Genomic DNA, 17,525 nt, shown 5'->3' with positions numbered 1-17,525 from the left:
ATTTCAGAACACTAAAAATAACTCCAAGGTTAGTGAGCTTCCCTTTGGGATTTATTCCATAGCAAACTGCTAATTAATTAGGCCTAATGTGAGACAATGGTTGGATTGTTGGCTCGCCCCCTTAGAGATACAGAGCAATGGACTGACGGCCTTTGGAGGCTATTTCGTATCAAATGAAAGCTTGTTTCGTACCTTAATTTAGCTGCCAAGCTTTGTCGACTACGCATGCTTCCTCTGCAACGCTCTAATACACGAAACCCGATTACCAATTAGCAGCTTTTATGAAGAGCTTTCCTGAAGTGGCTCACACTCATTTCTGATACGAAAAGGTGCTGCTGTTATACAATTGACACTGAACACTGAGCAACCGAGGCCAGGTGACAAAACCGTGGCTGTAACAATGGTGCTGACATTTGGTTTCATAGGCCATTATCATATTCTCAGGTGGGGCAGGATTCGTAAAAAACAATGAAGTACTTTTGTTATTCACCTCACTATGATTCCAGTTTTCCTTTACGCTCACCAGTCTCCCTCTGGTTTCAGATGTCTTAACTCCCTTGCCATCATGTCTTGATCGCAGCTCCCCTCTCCACCTGCGTCTACCTGTGTGTCGTTAACGGGAGTTCTTACAGTCAGTGGCGTGCTCTGTGTAGCGTGTTGCCAGTTTGTCTTGTACTGGTCGTCAAACGTAGCAGCGCCGTGTTCTAGGTCGTTTTTGATCAAGTGTATGACCGTGTCTTTTTTTCGGCTTCCGTCTCCGCCTGACCATCTTGTACTTTCACTGTATTGTGTGCCGACCCTCGCCTGTCCTCGACCACGTGTAAACTACCCGTGACTTTGACATCTGTTTTCCGAGTTGTGCATCTGAGTGCATCCAGAAAGGATCTAGAATTAAAGAACTACCGCATTAACTAGACACAATTGCAGAAGACACCAAATAAAATGTATTGTATGACAACAGAAGAAACAGTTGGTCAAGACAAGTGTGCAAACAACCAGATAATAACATATCTTTGACAAAAAGAAAGAAAGTTGCTTTATAACCAAACTAGGTCTAATTGTCACACTCCTGTTCATCATTTCCCACTATGAATTTCTATAATTTGTATTTGTATTAATTTAATTATGCTTTACGTCTCTCCTGATTGATATGAATAATTGTAGAACAGCTTCCTGGGAAAGCGGGTAAACACAATACTATGGCTTTCTTTGCAAAACCAACAGCTGGCAAAATAATTAAGTGTTTAATCTCAGGATTCTGAAATATAATGAATATTCGTTCACCATGACTAGAATATAGTGCTACGTTGACATGGACACGATCTTCCATCTCGATACATATTTCTCATATAACAATACTTACGGTATTATGATGTAGCAGTTTTATGGTAAATAAATAGTCTACATTTGAATACCCCCAAAAATCACTGACTGTTTTCTTTATTAAGTGAAAAATAATGTCGTTTATTTGAGAATTTATATATGGTTTCATCATGATATGATTCCATTGAACGACATAAAATTCTTATATTGAATTATTGCCTAGCCGAAGCTGAATTTTAATAAAATAACCCACAACATGTGGGCAAAGGTCGGAAATAGTACAGAAAATCAAACCGTTATGATAATAAAAATGATTTGAACCAGTGGTATAGATGTTCACTGCAACATCATGCTGACACAGGAGGTAAAACAGATTAACCGTGAAATAAATAATTAACTTTCTCATGAACCAGATATGAGAGAGACCTTGAACCTGAATGTTGCGTGGGAACAATATCTCTCTTTTGGTTTTATCCTTTAGACTCCTTTAGATATCAGGAAAATTAACTTAATCAAAAATAAGTATTCATGAGGAACAGGACAATAGTTCCCTCAGCCTTTCAGAACTCCTTCCCGTATCTATGCAACATCCTTTAGCAGATATGAAAAAAGGCTGCACTCTGGGGCTAAATTAGATTTTATAGAAAGAGAGGTGTATTCTTTTCCTTTTGCCGCTTTACATGCACGCAACAAGCACAAAAATGAATTTTTAAAAAATATACAAATACATATACACACTACCTCCCTTGCGCAAAAACACACAAAGCAGCCCAACATTTAGTATCTTAGACCCAGCTAATCGGAATATATGTGTGAATATATGAGATTAGTTATGAAATTCACCTTCATCATATTTCTTCTGAGCTGGATCTGACAATGTTATGATAATAATCTGGTAACAGTGAGAAATATAATCATCTTATTCTCTTCTTAAAAAGCTCCAGATATGGTGCAGGTATATTTCTGTACGTCATATCGTGAGTCAAATTATCTCATTTACATATTTGACCGGAGGTGAGATAGTGGTAATGAGAATCTGTTAGAAGCACTGAGGAGAGAACATGACCGATAGGCCTCTCTGATACTGTGCATTTTCCACCAGCAGAATACATTGCAAAGCTCTCTGTTGCACATTGCTTCATTTACCGTTCTACCAAATGCTATCTGGGGTCATGTGAAGTTCATGGACAACTTTAAGCTGGAATCACATTACTTAGGAGGCAGTGCAACTAGTGTCCAGTGACAGTATTCAGCTTACTGAGCTGCTGTTTAGGAATATGTACTGTGAGACTCCCTCTGTGGTCCATGCACACAGACCACGTGTTTGCCTTCGTCGTGATAAGAACACACGTGACCGTAATAATGGAAACACATTTCATTCTACTACAAACCATGGATTTCAGTTACCTTGCACGGCAGCAGGATTCTTGCGATGTCACCTAATCACACGTGAATCACATGATCAGATATTGCATTAAATCTACCTAAAGCGTATGCGTTCCCGAGACGACGCAGAGAAGCCACCATCCGTCCTACACACCAATAGAGGCTCCAAGAGGGCTTTGTGTAGACGATGCTGCAGTTTTATCAGAAATGGAGAGTATTTCTTCACTGAAAGCTTTTCTCGATGGACAAGATGCTTTCACTCTTTTATTCCAGCTGCCTTATCTCGATCTTTTTGATATAAAGATGGTTCTACCGATCCATTTCCAAGTATTTTGCAAGCATAACTCTCTTTTTTAAAAACCGTGTGCAAGGGTAACTGCCGCGTTCCTATTAGTGTTCTGAATGTATCAGAAAAAAAAGAATATGTAGTTCTTGGGGTAGCTTCCCTCGATCAGTTACTCTCAAGAGGTCTTTGCGAAAGCCTAATGTTTGGCATGAAATAGGTGAAGTAACATTTTTATATCATCTAAGTCACAGACCTCAAAATGCAAAATGAGCCAAAGTTACTTTTGTTAGGGTGTGAACGATGACCCTTATCAATCTATGCACACCAAAAACACATTTGTGGTACTTCAAAAACTACAATATATATATATATATATATATATATATATATATTTTATGGGAATACAATTTTACCAGGCTGAATATAATGGACCTTTCCTTCATGATGAGCAAGGCATTGCCTCCTGATCGATAACTGCATTGTAATTACAATCCCAGTGTTTCCAGAAGAATCAATAACCATGAACGCATTTTTTAGGGGAAGGAAAATGTTTCCATCTGAACTAGAAAACAACAGTTTATTGTGTGTAGCGGCGAGAGCGGCTAAATTAAATTTTAAGGCTCTTGAGGTGTGCGGGTGATGAGATGTTGGACAAAAATGCTCATTTTCCATTCCAAGCCTACTAGTCAAATGCAATACATTTTAAAGATTTTCACAGTGAGGGAATAAATGTGAGAAGCTAAACATGGCAAAGGTTCTGCAGACAAGGCGCAAGTTTTCTGATTTTTATTTTTTAATTATCGGAAGCGTGAAATCAAACACCTTGCCAGGATTCCTCTGACGTAGATCAATACACAACATCACTCAAGCAGGTATTACACCATTGCTAACACAACATATAACATCTAAAAGCAGACAGTGATGGAATGGCTCCGGGGTGGTTTTCTTTGGTTTCTCACATGTTATGAAAAAACATATATAAGTTCATTTTACAGTCATTATATTATGGTCATAAGAGAGTCAACTCCATGTGACCAATCATACATACATACATACTCTGTATACACACACACACACACACACACACACAACAGAGATAGTCGGGCAGCACCGTAAAAGAACAGCGCAGAGCAGCCGCTAAAACGGGATACTGTTTAAGGCCAGCGTGACAACAGCTAATCTTCAACGCCAAAAACGTAGAAAGGCTGGTTCGTCTTTTTAATGATAAGTATTGTTTACCTATTGTTTATTATACATTATAAGGCATACCATGTAGTAAATCGGGAATGTCAGATTAGGTTGGGAGTTCACTAATACAAATTCACCTGATTTAGATAAATCTACTACATTAGCTAACATCATATAATAGTGATTCCAATAATACCCTTCTCACGAAAGGTTTTCTATTCTTTTTTTAAAGATCCACAGTAAACGGTATCCACGGTAAAATCCACACAAGATTAAATATCTGAATGCTTCCAAGCAACTTAGCGGCATTATACCAGTTTAGACATCGAAGGGATGCAATTATTTCATGGCTTTCTCTTTGGGATGTCACTGATCATCATCTGCACAAGATGTCTTTACCGTGCATTGGTACAATTATTATAATTAATTGATGTCAGATAACATTTGACTTTAACTGCTTGATCTTTGTAAAAGTCACTTCAACAAATTTGCCGAAGACCAAATTAATCTTAAAGATCTCATCTTGTTCGTCTTTCCAAGGTTCCAAAAACACAAAGTTGTGTTTGGGAGTTTGAAGTAGAAAAGGTATCAGTGATCTCTTTCAAGAGTTCATGGTCATAAACAGCGAAGGTTGTCTGAAATTTAGTCAAGAGCACTGAGGGCCCTTTCAAAATGAAAGAAGCATTGATTTATTAAATAGTGAGTTTATAAACAAGGGCCGCAGTCAAATAAAGAATGCTTTTGAATGTGTCTGAAAATCAACAGCACGTGGAGCTTTTGCTGAAGGCCAAGGAGAGTTTTCAGATTACTAAGAACCAATCTACCACTCCTTCCTAGACGGAATAAGAAAAGTGGACCGGGGTTGAAACTAACAAAAGAAAATAGAGAAGACGTCCTGCAGCGACGAGGCTGAACAAGGGAGAAAACACAACCAGACCAAAGACATCACAAAGAAGCCCGGACGAGCAGGAACATGTGCTGAAGAGCAATAGAGAGTTAAAACAAATAACGCAGAGAAAGAGACGCCTCGGCTGCTTCACAGAGAAGCGTCAACACAGACTGTGAGGAAAGGACAAACGCGTGCATGACATAATGAGCAGAAGAAAAAAGGTTTGTGAGTTTTTGCAACTCTGACAGTAATATAGTGGCTGTGTGATTCTCCATGTGGCTTCAGCCTCGGTCCTTTTAAAAGGTCAAAGCTTCTTGTAAGTTGCCCGATAACGGTACTCACTTTCTGTACCTGTCCATTCCGTGGGTTTACTTGGCTTCTGTGTGTTTCTTTGTGTGTTTAAGCAACTACTGAATGCATGTATGTGTGTGTGTGTGTGTGTGTGTTTTATGTGTGTGCGCTAGCAGCAGCATTGTCCATTCCTCCTGCTCCAACCAGCACAGAGCGTTGTGTTGTGACAGAAGACTTAAAAAACGTAAAGACCATCGCTGTCAAAGTTAATGCGTTAATTAATCTGTGAGATTATTGCCAGTTACTTTGAAGCAGTTAGAAGCTGGAAAATGTGCTAACAGAGAATCTTTTGCAATGCTCTTTAGTCAAAAGCCCCCCCCCCCCCTCAAAAAAATGAATAAAACAAAGAAATAATCCTTCAAGTGCATCATTGTTTTTCATCACTGATGTCACAATAGCCCCATCAACATTCACATAATCAGTATAAGTAATATCTTCGTCATCATATCCCCAAATAAAAATATGCCACTTACCTGTGTGCGTCCACGGAGTAAATTGTCCACAGAGGATTTGAACTAATCTGAGTCATCTAATATATTAAAATATCATTGGTTGGGTTTCTGAACCAAGTCCATCCCATCAGTAGAGGCTACTCAAAGTTAAACCCCGCCAGCTCACTGCACTACTGCCTCAGTGGTTAGTGTGCCAGGTCATTGTACAGCTGATTGATACAGGTGACCCCCATGTAATGGAGGTCTAACAGGGGAGAAATGTTGTTTATAGAAATGGGTGACAGGTTGAAAAAGTGTTGTTGAGTAAAGCGCATCGTTGAGGCGAGTCTAAGTAGCGATGGATAAATGGAAAGGTTGCCCTATGTGCTCTTTGTGGGATTGGAAAGGGATATTTGCTCATTAGGTGCTGCAGACTTTCTAATTTGTTGGCTGAAGGTCTTGCAATTCCATTAAATGGAAAACAAGTTTGCCGGCATTAACTACTTTGGGCTGATTTATTCAAATATCCAAAAGGTTAATTAGTAAATACATGCTAAGTGAATTACAAGTTCACAGGCTGGATTTAAAGTAAAATAAAGTCTAAAGAAAACAAAAAGAGGGAGAAAACATCTCGGCGTTCTAGTTGTGGAAAACAAAACAAAGGGATGTTGTCCTGGGAGACAAAATGAGAAAAGGAAGGTAAGGAATGAGATATTGGGATGTCTACTATAAACTGCTATAAAACTGTGACTTTTGCTTTATTTGCTTGATATACAAAGCAGAATATTGATAATGCGCCTTTATTTTAATTCATTTTCGCTGCTCTGCTTCCGCTCCGTCTTTTCAGTTTTTCACACACTGCTCTTTGAAATGTGAGTGTTTGCTCTGCGATATACTGTATTGGAGCATGTGTGCATACTCAATAGTGCGTCTCTACTAACCCATGCATCGGGTGTGCACCTGCATCTATGAGAATGTATGTGTGCATGCTACAGTACCTGTAAGTAAAGACCAAGCAGAATGTGTGTGCGCACAAACACAAAATAGCTCACTGCTTCATCACACGCTGGTGTGTGTGGTGCAGACAGGACGGCAGGAAGGAAGGAAAAAATGAAGGACAACAAGATAAATGTAGGGAATAAGAAGGGTAAAATAAAGAGTAAAGAGAGAATAGAAAGTGCAGGGTGGCCATTTCACTTTTTTTTTTAAAGATAAATTGCAGGGCCCTGAGGAAAATAACTGAAGCTCTTGTAATCACACTGTGAAGGTACCAACCTGTTCTGCCCTCTAGTCCAATAACTGTTCTGTTGGATGCATCCAAAATGAGAAGCATATGAGTAAATCTACCTCATTAGGTGGATCTCTCGCTCTCTTCTCCCTAAATTCCATTTCTTGTCCTTGCTGTCTTTAGTTTTCTTTTTCTTCCCCCCCCCACATCTGTCTAATTCTTCTTCTTCTTCTTCTTCTTCTCATTTTGATTCTCATGAAGTCTTCTTATTCTCACTGTTAATTGAAGTTTACTTGGCCACAATCAATTTTGCCCTCTTTTCACTGTTTAGATTTTCTTGGTAGGATCGAGTGCTCTTTAGGTAATTGAAAGCTGACATGTTCGTACAACATTCGTGTATATTCAGTCTGACCTGTACTTCTCAAGAGAAATGGTATGGTGGTCAAAGGTGATCTTTACGGCTGTCCTCCTGTTCAAGCTGCATCTGAAGGGACACTGAGGTGGTGATACTTGTTCCCTCGCTGCTTTACAACCCCTCTTTTCTTACTCTACGATCCATCTTTTCCTCCACTTTTCCCTTCTCTCTCTCTCTCTCTCTCTCTCCCCCCCTCTCTCTCTCCCCCTCTCTCTCTCCCCCTCTCATATATATATATATATATATATATATATATATATATAGCTTGAGATAATGGTTACACAGCCCTGGAACTGAAGCCCCACCCACCCACCCCACCCCTGTGGGAGAAGTGTGGCTGGACGCCGCTCGGTCTAACGTGGCTCGGGGAGGGGGGATTGAACAAGCATTGGCCGTCAGAGCTGGTTAGCTTCACAGAGCTCTTGTCACAACTACACTCACAGTACGACCTGTTTACTACCCAGGCCCCCCTGCAATTACCAGCTCCCCAGTGGAGGCCGAGCTGGCGCTTGGGGAAAACTAACTCTATCAGCAGAAAGGGAGTAGGGAAGACGGAATGAGGGAGGGCATTAAGAGGCTGAGGCAGGCTGCTGGTGTGAGTTACAAATCCTAGTGGGACAAGCGTGGAGAGAGTGTGTGTGTGTGTGCTAAATATGCTAATGAAAGGGTGGCAGACCAAAGCAGAGTAGAATAATACATTAATTTAGCAACAGAAAGGTAGGTAATGGATGTTTAGTGCTACAAGGCCCTTGGAAAATCAACCTTTTTCTATTAGTCTATAAACCCACCATTAAAATGATTAAATCAATGAAGGAAGGAAATATCTATGCAATAAACCGGCGTAACGGCTATATAAGGTTTTAGGGTGCTGGGAATTAAATCAAACTGTATAAAAGCATTGACGTGTTGGGTATATAGTTGCATGTGCGTCAACCCGTCGTCATGACCTGGCCTCTGACTCACAAGGACAGTGGGGCAGTGAAACAAGCAGCAGCACGGGGCCCCTACAGCACCACACGGCTTCTCAACTGTCTGTGTGGGAAACATTAGCATTTCACCGTTTCTAAAGGCCCGGACTGCACGGACCGTTCAAAGTGTGAAAACATACAGCCATCTACTAGTCGTTAGTAGATCAGTAATTCACTTGCTAATTGTGGCAGGTTCAAATCTGAGAATGTGAAAGCACAAACCAGATGGGAATTTGTCTGAACCAGTCTGAACAGATCATGACCTCTTTTTCACTTTGGGCCGTAGGTTAAGTTGAGAAGTAGTGGGTTAGGGAGCCCGTACCACCTGGACCAACTGTTGTAAAACTCTTGATATGTCCCACAGACTTCACTTTTTTCCAGGAGTATCTGAGATAATGTTTGTTATTACTCTCATTGTTGGAGAACACATGGCTGCATTACCCACAACATAAGGCGACTAAGGGCAAAAAATAGAAAAATAGCTCAATTTGAAAGTGGGCATCATCCATACCCTCCAATACTCCTCCAGTAATGTTTTATCGCTTCCCCCACAATTCATCAGATACTCCTGGAAGCCATTCCCACTTGAAATATCATCTTCCAAACTGTCTTTAATCTTTCCTCCTGCAATCTTTCCATCTCTCCCCATCGTGGTCTTCTCTAACAGTGGGAATAGCTGTTGTGATAGTTTGCTGTGGTCCAGAAGTGGAAGGAGTTTTTCTTATTTATTTATTTGTTTTTCTCCCTGGCCACTTACACTGCACATCTACGCGGATGGACTTGATGGCAGCCACCCCCACCCCGTTGTCGGCCTTGCAGTAGTAGCGACCCCCCTTAATCCTCTTGATGGACTCGATGCGCAGCGTTTCGTTGAAGATGGGTTTTTCCTGGAACTTGTCTGATGCACTGCCAGCCGTCTTCGTCCACCGTACCTTAAGATAGAGGGAGAGGAGGGGGGGGGGGGGGTAAAGGTTAAATTGACGAAGACGCTGTCGCTGAAAGCGAAGTGTTACAAGGACAGAATCACTCAAAGTTTAATGTAAGAAAGTGAAAATGGGGAAAGAGAGGAAGACTAGTCAGAAAGGCTTTGACATTTGATTTCCCCAAAACTTTTAAGATAAAGTATAAACAAGATGCCAGACGAGATGCATTCAAACGTCTACTGACGCAGAGAAATATTTAGTGTTCAGGCACAAAACAATAAAAGTAGAACTTAATAGTCACCTTCTACGCTTGTTTCCACAGAGAAAACAATTGACCCATAATTCTTTAATAGACAATTTATAACTTTTGCTGATTAGTGAAAGCAGTAGAACCGTAACGTAACAGCAGCACGTTGAAAAGCCGAATGCTATTCCTAGAAAGACAACAGCTTCAGTCATTTTCATCTTATTTTCACGGTCAGCTGGTGGCTGTTATGATTTAAACCAAACCCTAACCTTTTCACATCATAAAGACGTTATGTTTTGCTGTTGTGGCAAACAATTAACATCATTCTTGTGCTCATTGTGTCACCTGAAATGTGGTTGAAAGGTATGTCTACAAAAAACAAATTCAGTGACCTAGAACTCGTTCTGAATAATTGATGAACATTATAAATGCATTGGATTTTCTTTCTTAGCGATAAAACCTCTGTCCGCTGTATTGAGTGGATGTTAATAACGAAAAAGCCCCGTACTCACGGTGTCCATGATGCTAAACTAAGACCATTAAGACTTTTGACAAACTCTATATGGCTTTGTCACGCCTCAATTATCCCATCAAGCCGTGGGAATGCTCCATGGCCGACAGCAACATGACTCGATTAATCAAGTCCAAAAACACACTCACACACACACACACACGCTTCAGATACATGGAATTATGAAAAGTCATCAACTCTGAAATGTTATTCTCACTGTTGTGTGTGCATGCAACTGTGTGTGTACAATCCATTAATCCTTATTAACCCTTCTGTCTGCTATCAACCTCAGCGAGACAATCAACCATGTCCCGTCGAAGAGGTCACAGAGGATAATGGGCAAAAGTCAGTGATAGCACTGAGAGCATGTGTATGAGTGCATGCAAATTATTGTACGTAGTGTGTGTGTGTATCCTGCTTTCATGCACAGTCTGCTTGCGTCTCCGGATATGTACTCTGCGGCGGTGTACATATCCAATCCCGCGTGCTTGCGGGTGAGTGCATGCAAGAGTGCCTCAGCGCGTTGGTTTGAAAGCAGGTTATATGGATTAGCAGATTATCAGGGCCTGTGTAAACACCACTCCATGCCTGTTTATTCAGCCTTGTTTGTGGGAAGGATTTGGTGGAGGCAGACTGCCATTGATCAAACCAGCCAAGGTGAGCAGTGAACCGAACCCTGCCTCTCCATGGTTTAGTGACTAAAGTGTCTATGTGCGCATGTGTGTGTGTGTGTGTGTGTGTGCATGTGTGTGTGTGGAGCTTTGCGAGAGACATAAAGAAGAGAGTGAAAGTGAGCATGAATCTGTAGCTGTGTTTTTACTGCTATATCCTTTATATTCAAGGATTAAAAATGAGTGAATTATCTTACAAATAACAGACATTTTGGGAGTACTCGCTTTGAAGAGTTAGTCGTAGGATTAGAGTTCAAGAACATTAAGGTTAGTTTCAAGTGTAAAAAAAATGTAATGGCGAGATTATGTGAAATAGGACATTATGACAATAAAATAAGTCGGTTCAGAAAAAAATCAGTCAGCATATGCTCACTGTCGTGGGGACATAATGAAACCGTACATGTGTTTGTGTAAGGAAAAAAGCTTTAAGCATAAAATCAGGATGATGTATTGCACTCAAAAGATTACAGAAAGCCAACGGAACTGAAAGTAACATGTATAGGCTTACAAAAATACTGCTAACAGTATTGTTATATTCACACATCCTGGGGTAAAAGGCACGAGTAAAGTATACAAGGTAACAGTGAGACAAAGTGTGAAAAACAGCTGGAGTCGGTAAGGTAATATAGTAGTATATAAGGGTGAGAGCGAAAAGAGATTGCATGCGTGAGTGAGAGGTGGTGGGGGGGGGTTGCAGGCGAGTTGAGAGTGAGAATGAGAGGGAATGATATATACAGTATCGCCGGCAGCTGTGTGATGGGGAGGGAAACAGTGCATCACACTCAGAGTTGCTACACCGGGGAGGTAGATGTAGCAAAATAGGGAGGTGATATTGTGAACAAAGGGGACATTGTGTGCGATGTAGGTGACAGGTAGATGGCAGCGGAGCCTATATGTTCCGCCGTGACTCCAGCAGCTTAAAATGATCACCTGAGCTCTCTTTCTCTGACCTCGTTCGTTCGCTCTTCCCTCGATAGATGCGTGACGCTGGTCTATTTTTTACACTCGGGTCCCAATGGATTGGAGCTGGATTCCTGTCCTGGTCCTTTTCTCTCTCCCTCATCTAATCCCTGTCTGGGTGCTTCTCTCTTCTCCTTCACGTGGAAGCCTGGAACTGACCTGCTGTCAGATCTTGGATCTTGGATCTAAAATGCACGTTCGTTTACACACATAAACATGCAAACCAACATTTTTTACCACACGCAGATTCACATACATGCTGGGAAGTGAAGATGCATTTGTTGAGTCGGGGCCTTTTGTAATATTATCCTTCACATTTGGTTAGAAGCGTAATGTGCAGGGAAGGTTTGGGATCCCCTGGGATCCAGCCTGACATGAAACGCAGCAGGTTTTGTTCGTGGTTTCTGTATTCAGCTGGGGGAGCTGTACGCTGTCTAAGACACAGATGTCTCAACACGAGTACAGAAGGAGTGTGTGGAGAAGAGAACAGTGGAGTGAGATCATTATTTGCAACAATTTCAGTTTATGTAATGTTTGTTTCCAACTAATGCATTACAGCTTCTGCTTCGTTAAAAGCCGTTCATGGTAATAACTTGTCCTTCAAGCCAGCCGTCCCCCAACCATTTTTTATCTCACAGACCGGTTTCTTGCTGGAGGTTTGGCGGATAAACACAGCAAAATAGTATTCATACTGCGCCCACAGAATGCACCGTTAGCAGCGTTGTTACCGCTACTACTTGTTGGCCCGACTACCCCTACCCGCCTCCATCGGACAGTCCTTGGTAGATTGTGACTTGGTCGATTGAAAAGTAGCATGCGAGCCGAAGAAGTGTGGGCACCGCTGGTATAGAGGGAGAAGCGCATGTAATTGGTGGAAAATCAAGCCGTTTTTCAAAATAAAATATTCCGGCGGCCTGGTACCATTCGGCGGTGGTAGGAGACTAGAGCTTCTTTTTAATGATCCAGATGGAGTTTAGCGTTTTAAAGTTGATTTTGACTTTATTGGTCAATGATCAAAACCGGAACTTGACGTCGACATTGTACGTCAAGCAGCAGCAGTCCTCTCCAGCAGTGCTCACACTGCAGCACAGATGTTTTGACGAGTTGTTGCAAAGTGTATTGTGGGCCGATAAATAGACTTTATTGGCGTTGTCAACCATGTTGCGACCTGACAAGCAAGTAAACATTTTCTTCGCAGTTGCTCACAGCATCTCAAGCCACAGTAAATCTGCTGCTCTCCGCAGTGCTGATGGATATTTTAACAATACACCCAGGGGGCAAGTTTATAAGTCACATACACCTTGCTAAATCTGCTGCAATCCAATACACCAGCCCTGCAATAAAAAGCTAACTTTATTAAGCTTATCGTGTCCAGTTTTTGTTGAGACAGCTGACTAAATATTAGATGCTCCTTCCAAAGCTTTTTCAATTTTGTTGAATCAACACATCTCTGCCACATTGTAAACAAAAAGTAAAGTTATGAGCTTTCTAAATTTAGGATTTACTGCAGAGATATTGGATTGGATTGCTTTGGGTTTGTGTGTGGGTACCCAATAAACCAGCAATGGATTCCATAGCTTCAAATCAGTAAGTCTGTGTTGACTTGTAGGGAGAGAAAGAAGGACATCTAATGAGACGTGATAAATATGGATACAGAAGAGTGAAGATAGAGAAGCGAGAGAGTGAAAGGAGTCGCCTTGTTACGGAGGTGGTGGAGAAGAAGGGTAATGTGTGTCAACCATACTGATGGGTCAGTGGCCTGCAGCTGTGTGTCCATGAACCGCCTCCCCTCCTCTCACTCTGTGTGTGTGTGTGTGTGGCCTCCATCTCATACCTTTCTCCTGATCTCCATCTTTCTCTGTTTCCTTCATTCATTCTTACTCTACAAGTTTAAAAAATGCTCTTCTTTAACATTTCTGATACATATTCCTTCCCATTGTCACACACACACACACACACACACACACACACACACACACACACACACACACACACACACACACACACACACATCAACTCCACCCCCCCCAACCCTACCCTCATCTGCCTTTGGGCCTGTAACTTCTCTCCCCAGTGACACGTCTCCACCCCATCCAGCAGACGTGGTCCGATGGCTGTCGGACACTTCTGCCCCGCTGTCTTAACTGGAAACCGTCGAACTACACAACAATACACGAGAGATCTTAATAGTGGGTTAGCATTTAGCTGGGAAAATGGAGGTTGAAATCGTTGTGCACACCTTGCTCTTTATGTTAATTATCTCATGAATATTCAGCTCGGCTGTCACAGATAACAAAAACAAGGTAGAGAGAGATTGGCCTAATCTGATCCTGAATTATTATGATGCAGCCAACGAACTGAACAGGTCACCTGTTAATTGCTTCACAACTCCATATTTACATTTCTGCCCGAGTAATTAGGAGACTGTAATTCAACTGGGTAGCAAAGAAATATCCACCTTGGTAAGACTCTAATGTAAGACCAATATGTCAATTACTACAATAAGCATTTATTAAGTATTTCAATCCTCCTGATCTCTGTGATGTTGATGTAACACATTCTTCAGGTACGTTAGTTCTAATCAACAAAGTACGGTGGCCCTGAAGTGCAAAACACAACGGAAAATAGGAACGCACAACGCAAATAGGAAAACACAACAAAATGAACTCCTTGCGGAAAGGGTGGGGCCTTATAGCAGATAGCAGAGGACGGAGCCTTCTGATTGGACTGACGGACTGTCTGTCTTTTAACAGGAAAGGATACAGGGCTTTCAAGTGTCACGCACTGAGCGAGACAGTCACGCACTCCCGCCACACGTCCAATTCCTCACGCCAAGGAATCGGAATCCGGTCCCCAAGCTGTGTCGGCCATAGCGTCCGCGGCTTCCATCGGCCGTAGCGTCCGCGCATTCCGATTTCCCGTTGTCTTTTGCACTTCAGGGCCACCGTAACTAAGCCTGTCTTTCTTAATTAATCATTCATTTTAGATGCACGACTAGCCTCCTTTCACCACATGAGTAGAGACAGTTCTACTTAATTTTTTTTACAGTGTAATTCTGGTAAATACAGCTCTTGCTTTTTTACACTCACTGCAACCAACACTTAGCTTGCAAAGCTTTCTTGCCTTTAAACCACTGCAGCTTCCTGGTGTGTTACAGAGTCTGAATCCATTTCATTCCCTCTTAGTAGCTCACTGAGCGCTCGCTAGGACTGCCTTCTGCAATTTTTTCGAACTGTTTTCTTGATGCAACACCAGCAGAGTCGACGAAACAGCGCTTTATCCGTCCAACTGGCTCACTTACCGTGAATAGGCTTAAGATGGTAATCCTGTTATCGGGGAATACTACTCGGCACAGATGCACACCCACACACAAAGTGTGAGGTAAATTGTGGGAGAGGAAGAAAGAAGACAAGCAGACAAAATAACTAATAATAAGGACTATAGCCGGTTGATAATGGCAGCCTTTTCCGAAAAAACTGACACTGTGAAAATAATTGGCCCCACTTTGCACTACTGTGAAGGTCTAAATTGAAAAAGAAAATGAAGTGTGGATGACATACAATATACGAAATAAAGGTACACATGGAAAGACGCATTCTAATTGTCGATCACTTGGAAGAGAGTAAGAGAGAGTGAAGCAACTGAAAGGAGAGGAAGATTAAATGAGTAGTTAAAAGAGTAAGAGACGAGAGCGAGGAAAAAATATGATTTCAAGCATCACCGCCTGATTTGCTGATTCATGGCATTGTGTGTTGGTAAGCTCATTGGGAATAGAGCAAAGAACAAAAGATGTGTGGGAACAAGTGAGTAAAACGCAATGAGGGCAGAAAGTTTTTTCAGGAAATGAAGGAACATATCTGGGAGAATGAAAGGGATGGGAGAGAAGAAGGCAGTGGGGAAAAGGGGTAAAGAAGAAGAGGAGAGAAGGGGGAGATCATATTAAAAATGTGAAAGGCACAAAAAAAAGGCAGGGAAGGGAGGAGAAGAACACAATGCAGAGTTATCAAATGAAGGACAAATTTTGAGGAAAAAAGGAGGATTAATGATGAAGAAAAACAAAAAAAATGGACTGGGAGATAATAATAATAATAATAATAAGGTGCAAAGCAGACAATTTACAGAGAGGAAAAGTAGCAGAGAAGAGGAGATAAATTACATTTTGCAATTTGGATTGATAAGCAGTAAAAATGTGTAATAATCTAGTCTATGCAGGTAGCAAGAAGCCCAATGCATACCTGGATCAATATGAACATAACTGACAGATAAGCTCCTGCAAAAGCAATTCAATGCAGTCACCTGTGTCTAAATAAAACTGAGCAACAGTTGCCATCAGTGTGTTTTATACACACATACCGAGTGAAAAACCTTCCGACTCTCTGTGCATAGATCCCTTCCTCACAAAGTTCAATAAAACTGACTCATTGATATTAAATACATCTTCCCTCACTCTAACCTTGACATACAATACAAATGCCCCTCATCGCTCTTTCTGCCTGTGCAATATGACACCAAGGCTGGGATAAAAAGGCAGAGGAATCAGCATTCAAGAAAATCTCCTGATCTCTAAAAAAATATATATATATATATACCCTATACATTGTGTGCAAGTTGTTGCCGCTGATGATGGTGATAACTAATATGACACCGAAGCTTAACAGATGTTTTCCATTTCTTGCAAGACACCTGTTTTTTAAGCATATTCAAATTCATAATTCTATATGAAAAACAACACTTAGATATTCATTTTTCCTCGGGATTGTATGAGTCAGAGGGCGGGACAAAACAAGACAAACCGAATCAGCAGATGTGAGCATCGCTCTCCAAGCGGCCTGTGAGTACACAGCCTGCAGAAGGCGTGTCAGCAGCTACTTCACACGCGCCGCCCATGTTGGAAGTATTTATTGTAACGTTGTAACGGGCTAATTAGCACAAACACGGCATGAGCTGGGGAAATTTGAGCTTCAACTTTTTTGTGCGCGTGCGTCTTTGTCTGTGTAGAGCAGATGATGTCATTGCTGAGTGCCATGATGATGCTGAGAAAAGAGAGATGGAAGCAACAGATTGATTTTGTTTCTTAACCAGTGTTTTCCCCACAAAACATTTGTAAAAAAGCAACTTTTATGGGCACTATGCAACAATAACTATTACCACCACATTGCGGTTGTATGCTGTTTGTCAACCAGTCAAGTTGCAGTTTACACCCATGCCAGTAACGTGATAACTACCTAAATAGCCAATTAATATTTAAGATATGGCGCAAACATATTTTCTCATGTCACTGCGACTTTGACCAAATCTAATTCTTGCATCCAGCCAAATTTAAGAAAATTGACTGAATGTACAGTAGGGACTTTTTTTTTCAAAAGCTGCACTGTGTAGAAGCTGCCCTCCTTTGTGTGACAAGTGACAGATTCCTGGCAGTGGGCTCTGGAGAGCTTTGTACTGGTGCGGCTGCCCTCAAGTGCATCCTAAAGCACCGCAGTCCCTCATTAGGTGACTGAGAAATGGGCCGGAAACACTGACGTTCCCATGTGATGTTCCCTTCTTTGGAATTTGGAAATCTTTGAATATTTCTGTTAAAAATATCTGTTTTAAAACTCTGGATACTGCAAAAACAATATCAGGCCAAATGAAATGAAATGATATATGAAGTAAACTAACTAAAAACGTTTCTTGAGGAACAGTGTTCATTACAAGCTAGTCATGTAACATACCAACACAAACTAAAATCAATCACCGCCTCAGTCA

General features: G+C 41.4%; 1 protein-coding gene across 3 annotated transcripts in view; it reads right to left on the bottom strand.

Moving 5' to 3' along the window:
- Positions 1 to 17,525, bottom strand: part of mdga1 (MAM domain containing glycosylphosphatidylinositol anchor 1) — a 123,860-nt gene that overhangs the window by 63,847 nt on the left and 42,488 nt on the right. For all 3 annotated transcript variants that reach the window (XM_040202116.2, XM_040202132.2, XM_078085612.1), the window contains exon 4: positions 9,223 to 9,397. In XM_040202116.2, coding sequence (XP_040058050.1) covers positions 9,223 to 9,397 — 175 coding nt within the window. The remainder of the gene's footprint in view (positions 1 to 9,222; positions 9,398 to 17,525) is intronic.

The sequence above is a fragment of the Gasterosteus aculeatus genome, chromosome 12, assembly GCF_964276395.1.
Source record: "Gasterosteus aculeatus chromosome 12, fGasAcu3.hap1.1, whole genome shotgun sequence".
NCBI lineage: Eukaryota > Metazoa > Chordata > Actinopteri > Perciformes > Gasterosteidae > Gasterosteus > Gasterosteus aculeatus.
Note: the sequence above shows the minus strand (reverse complement) of the source record. Positions and strands in the feature narration are given on the sequence as shown.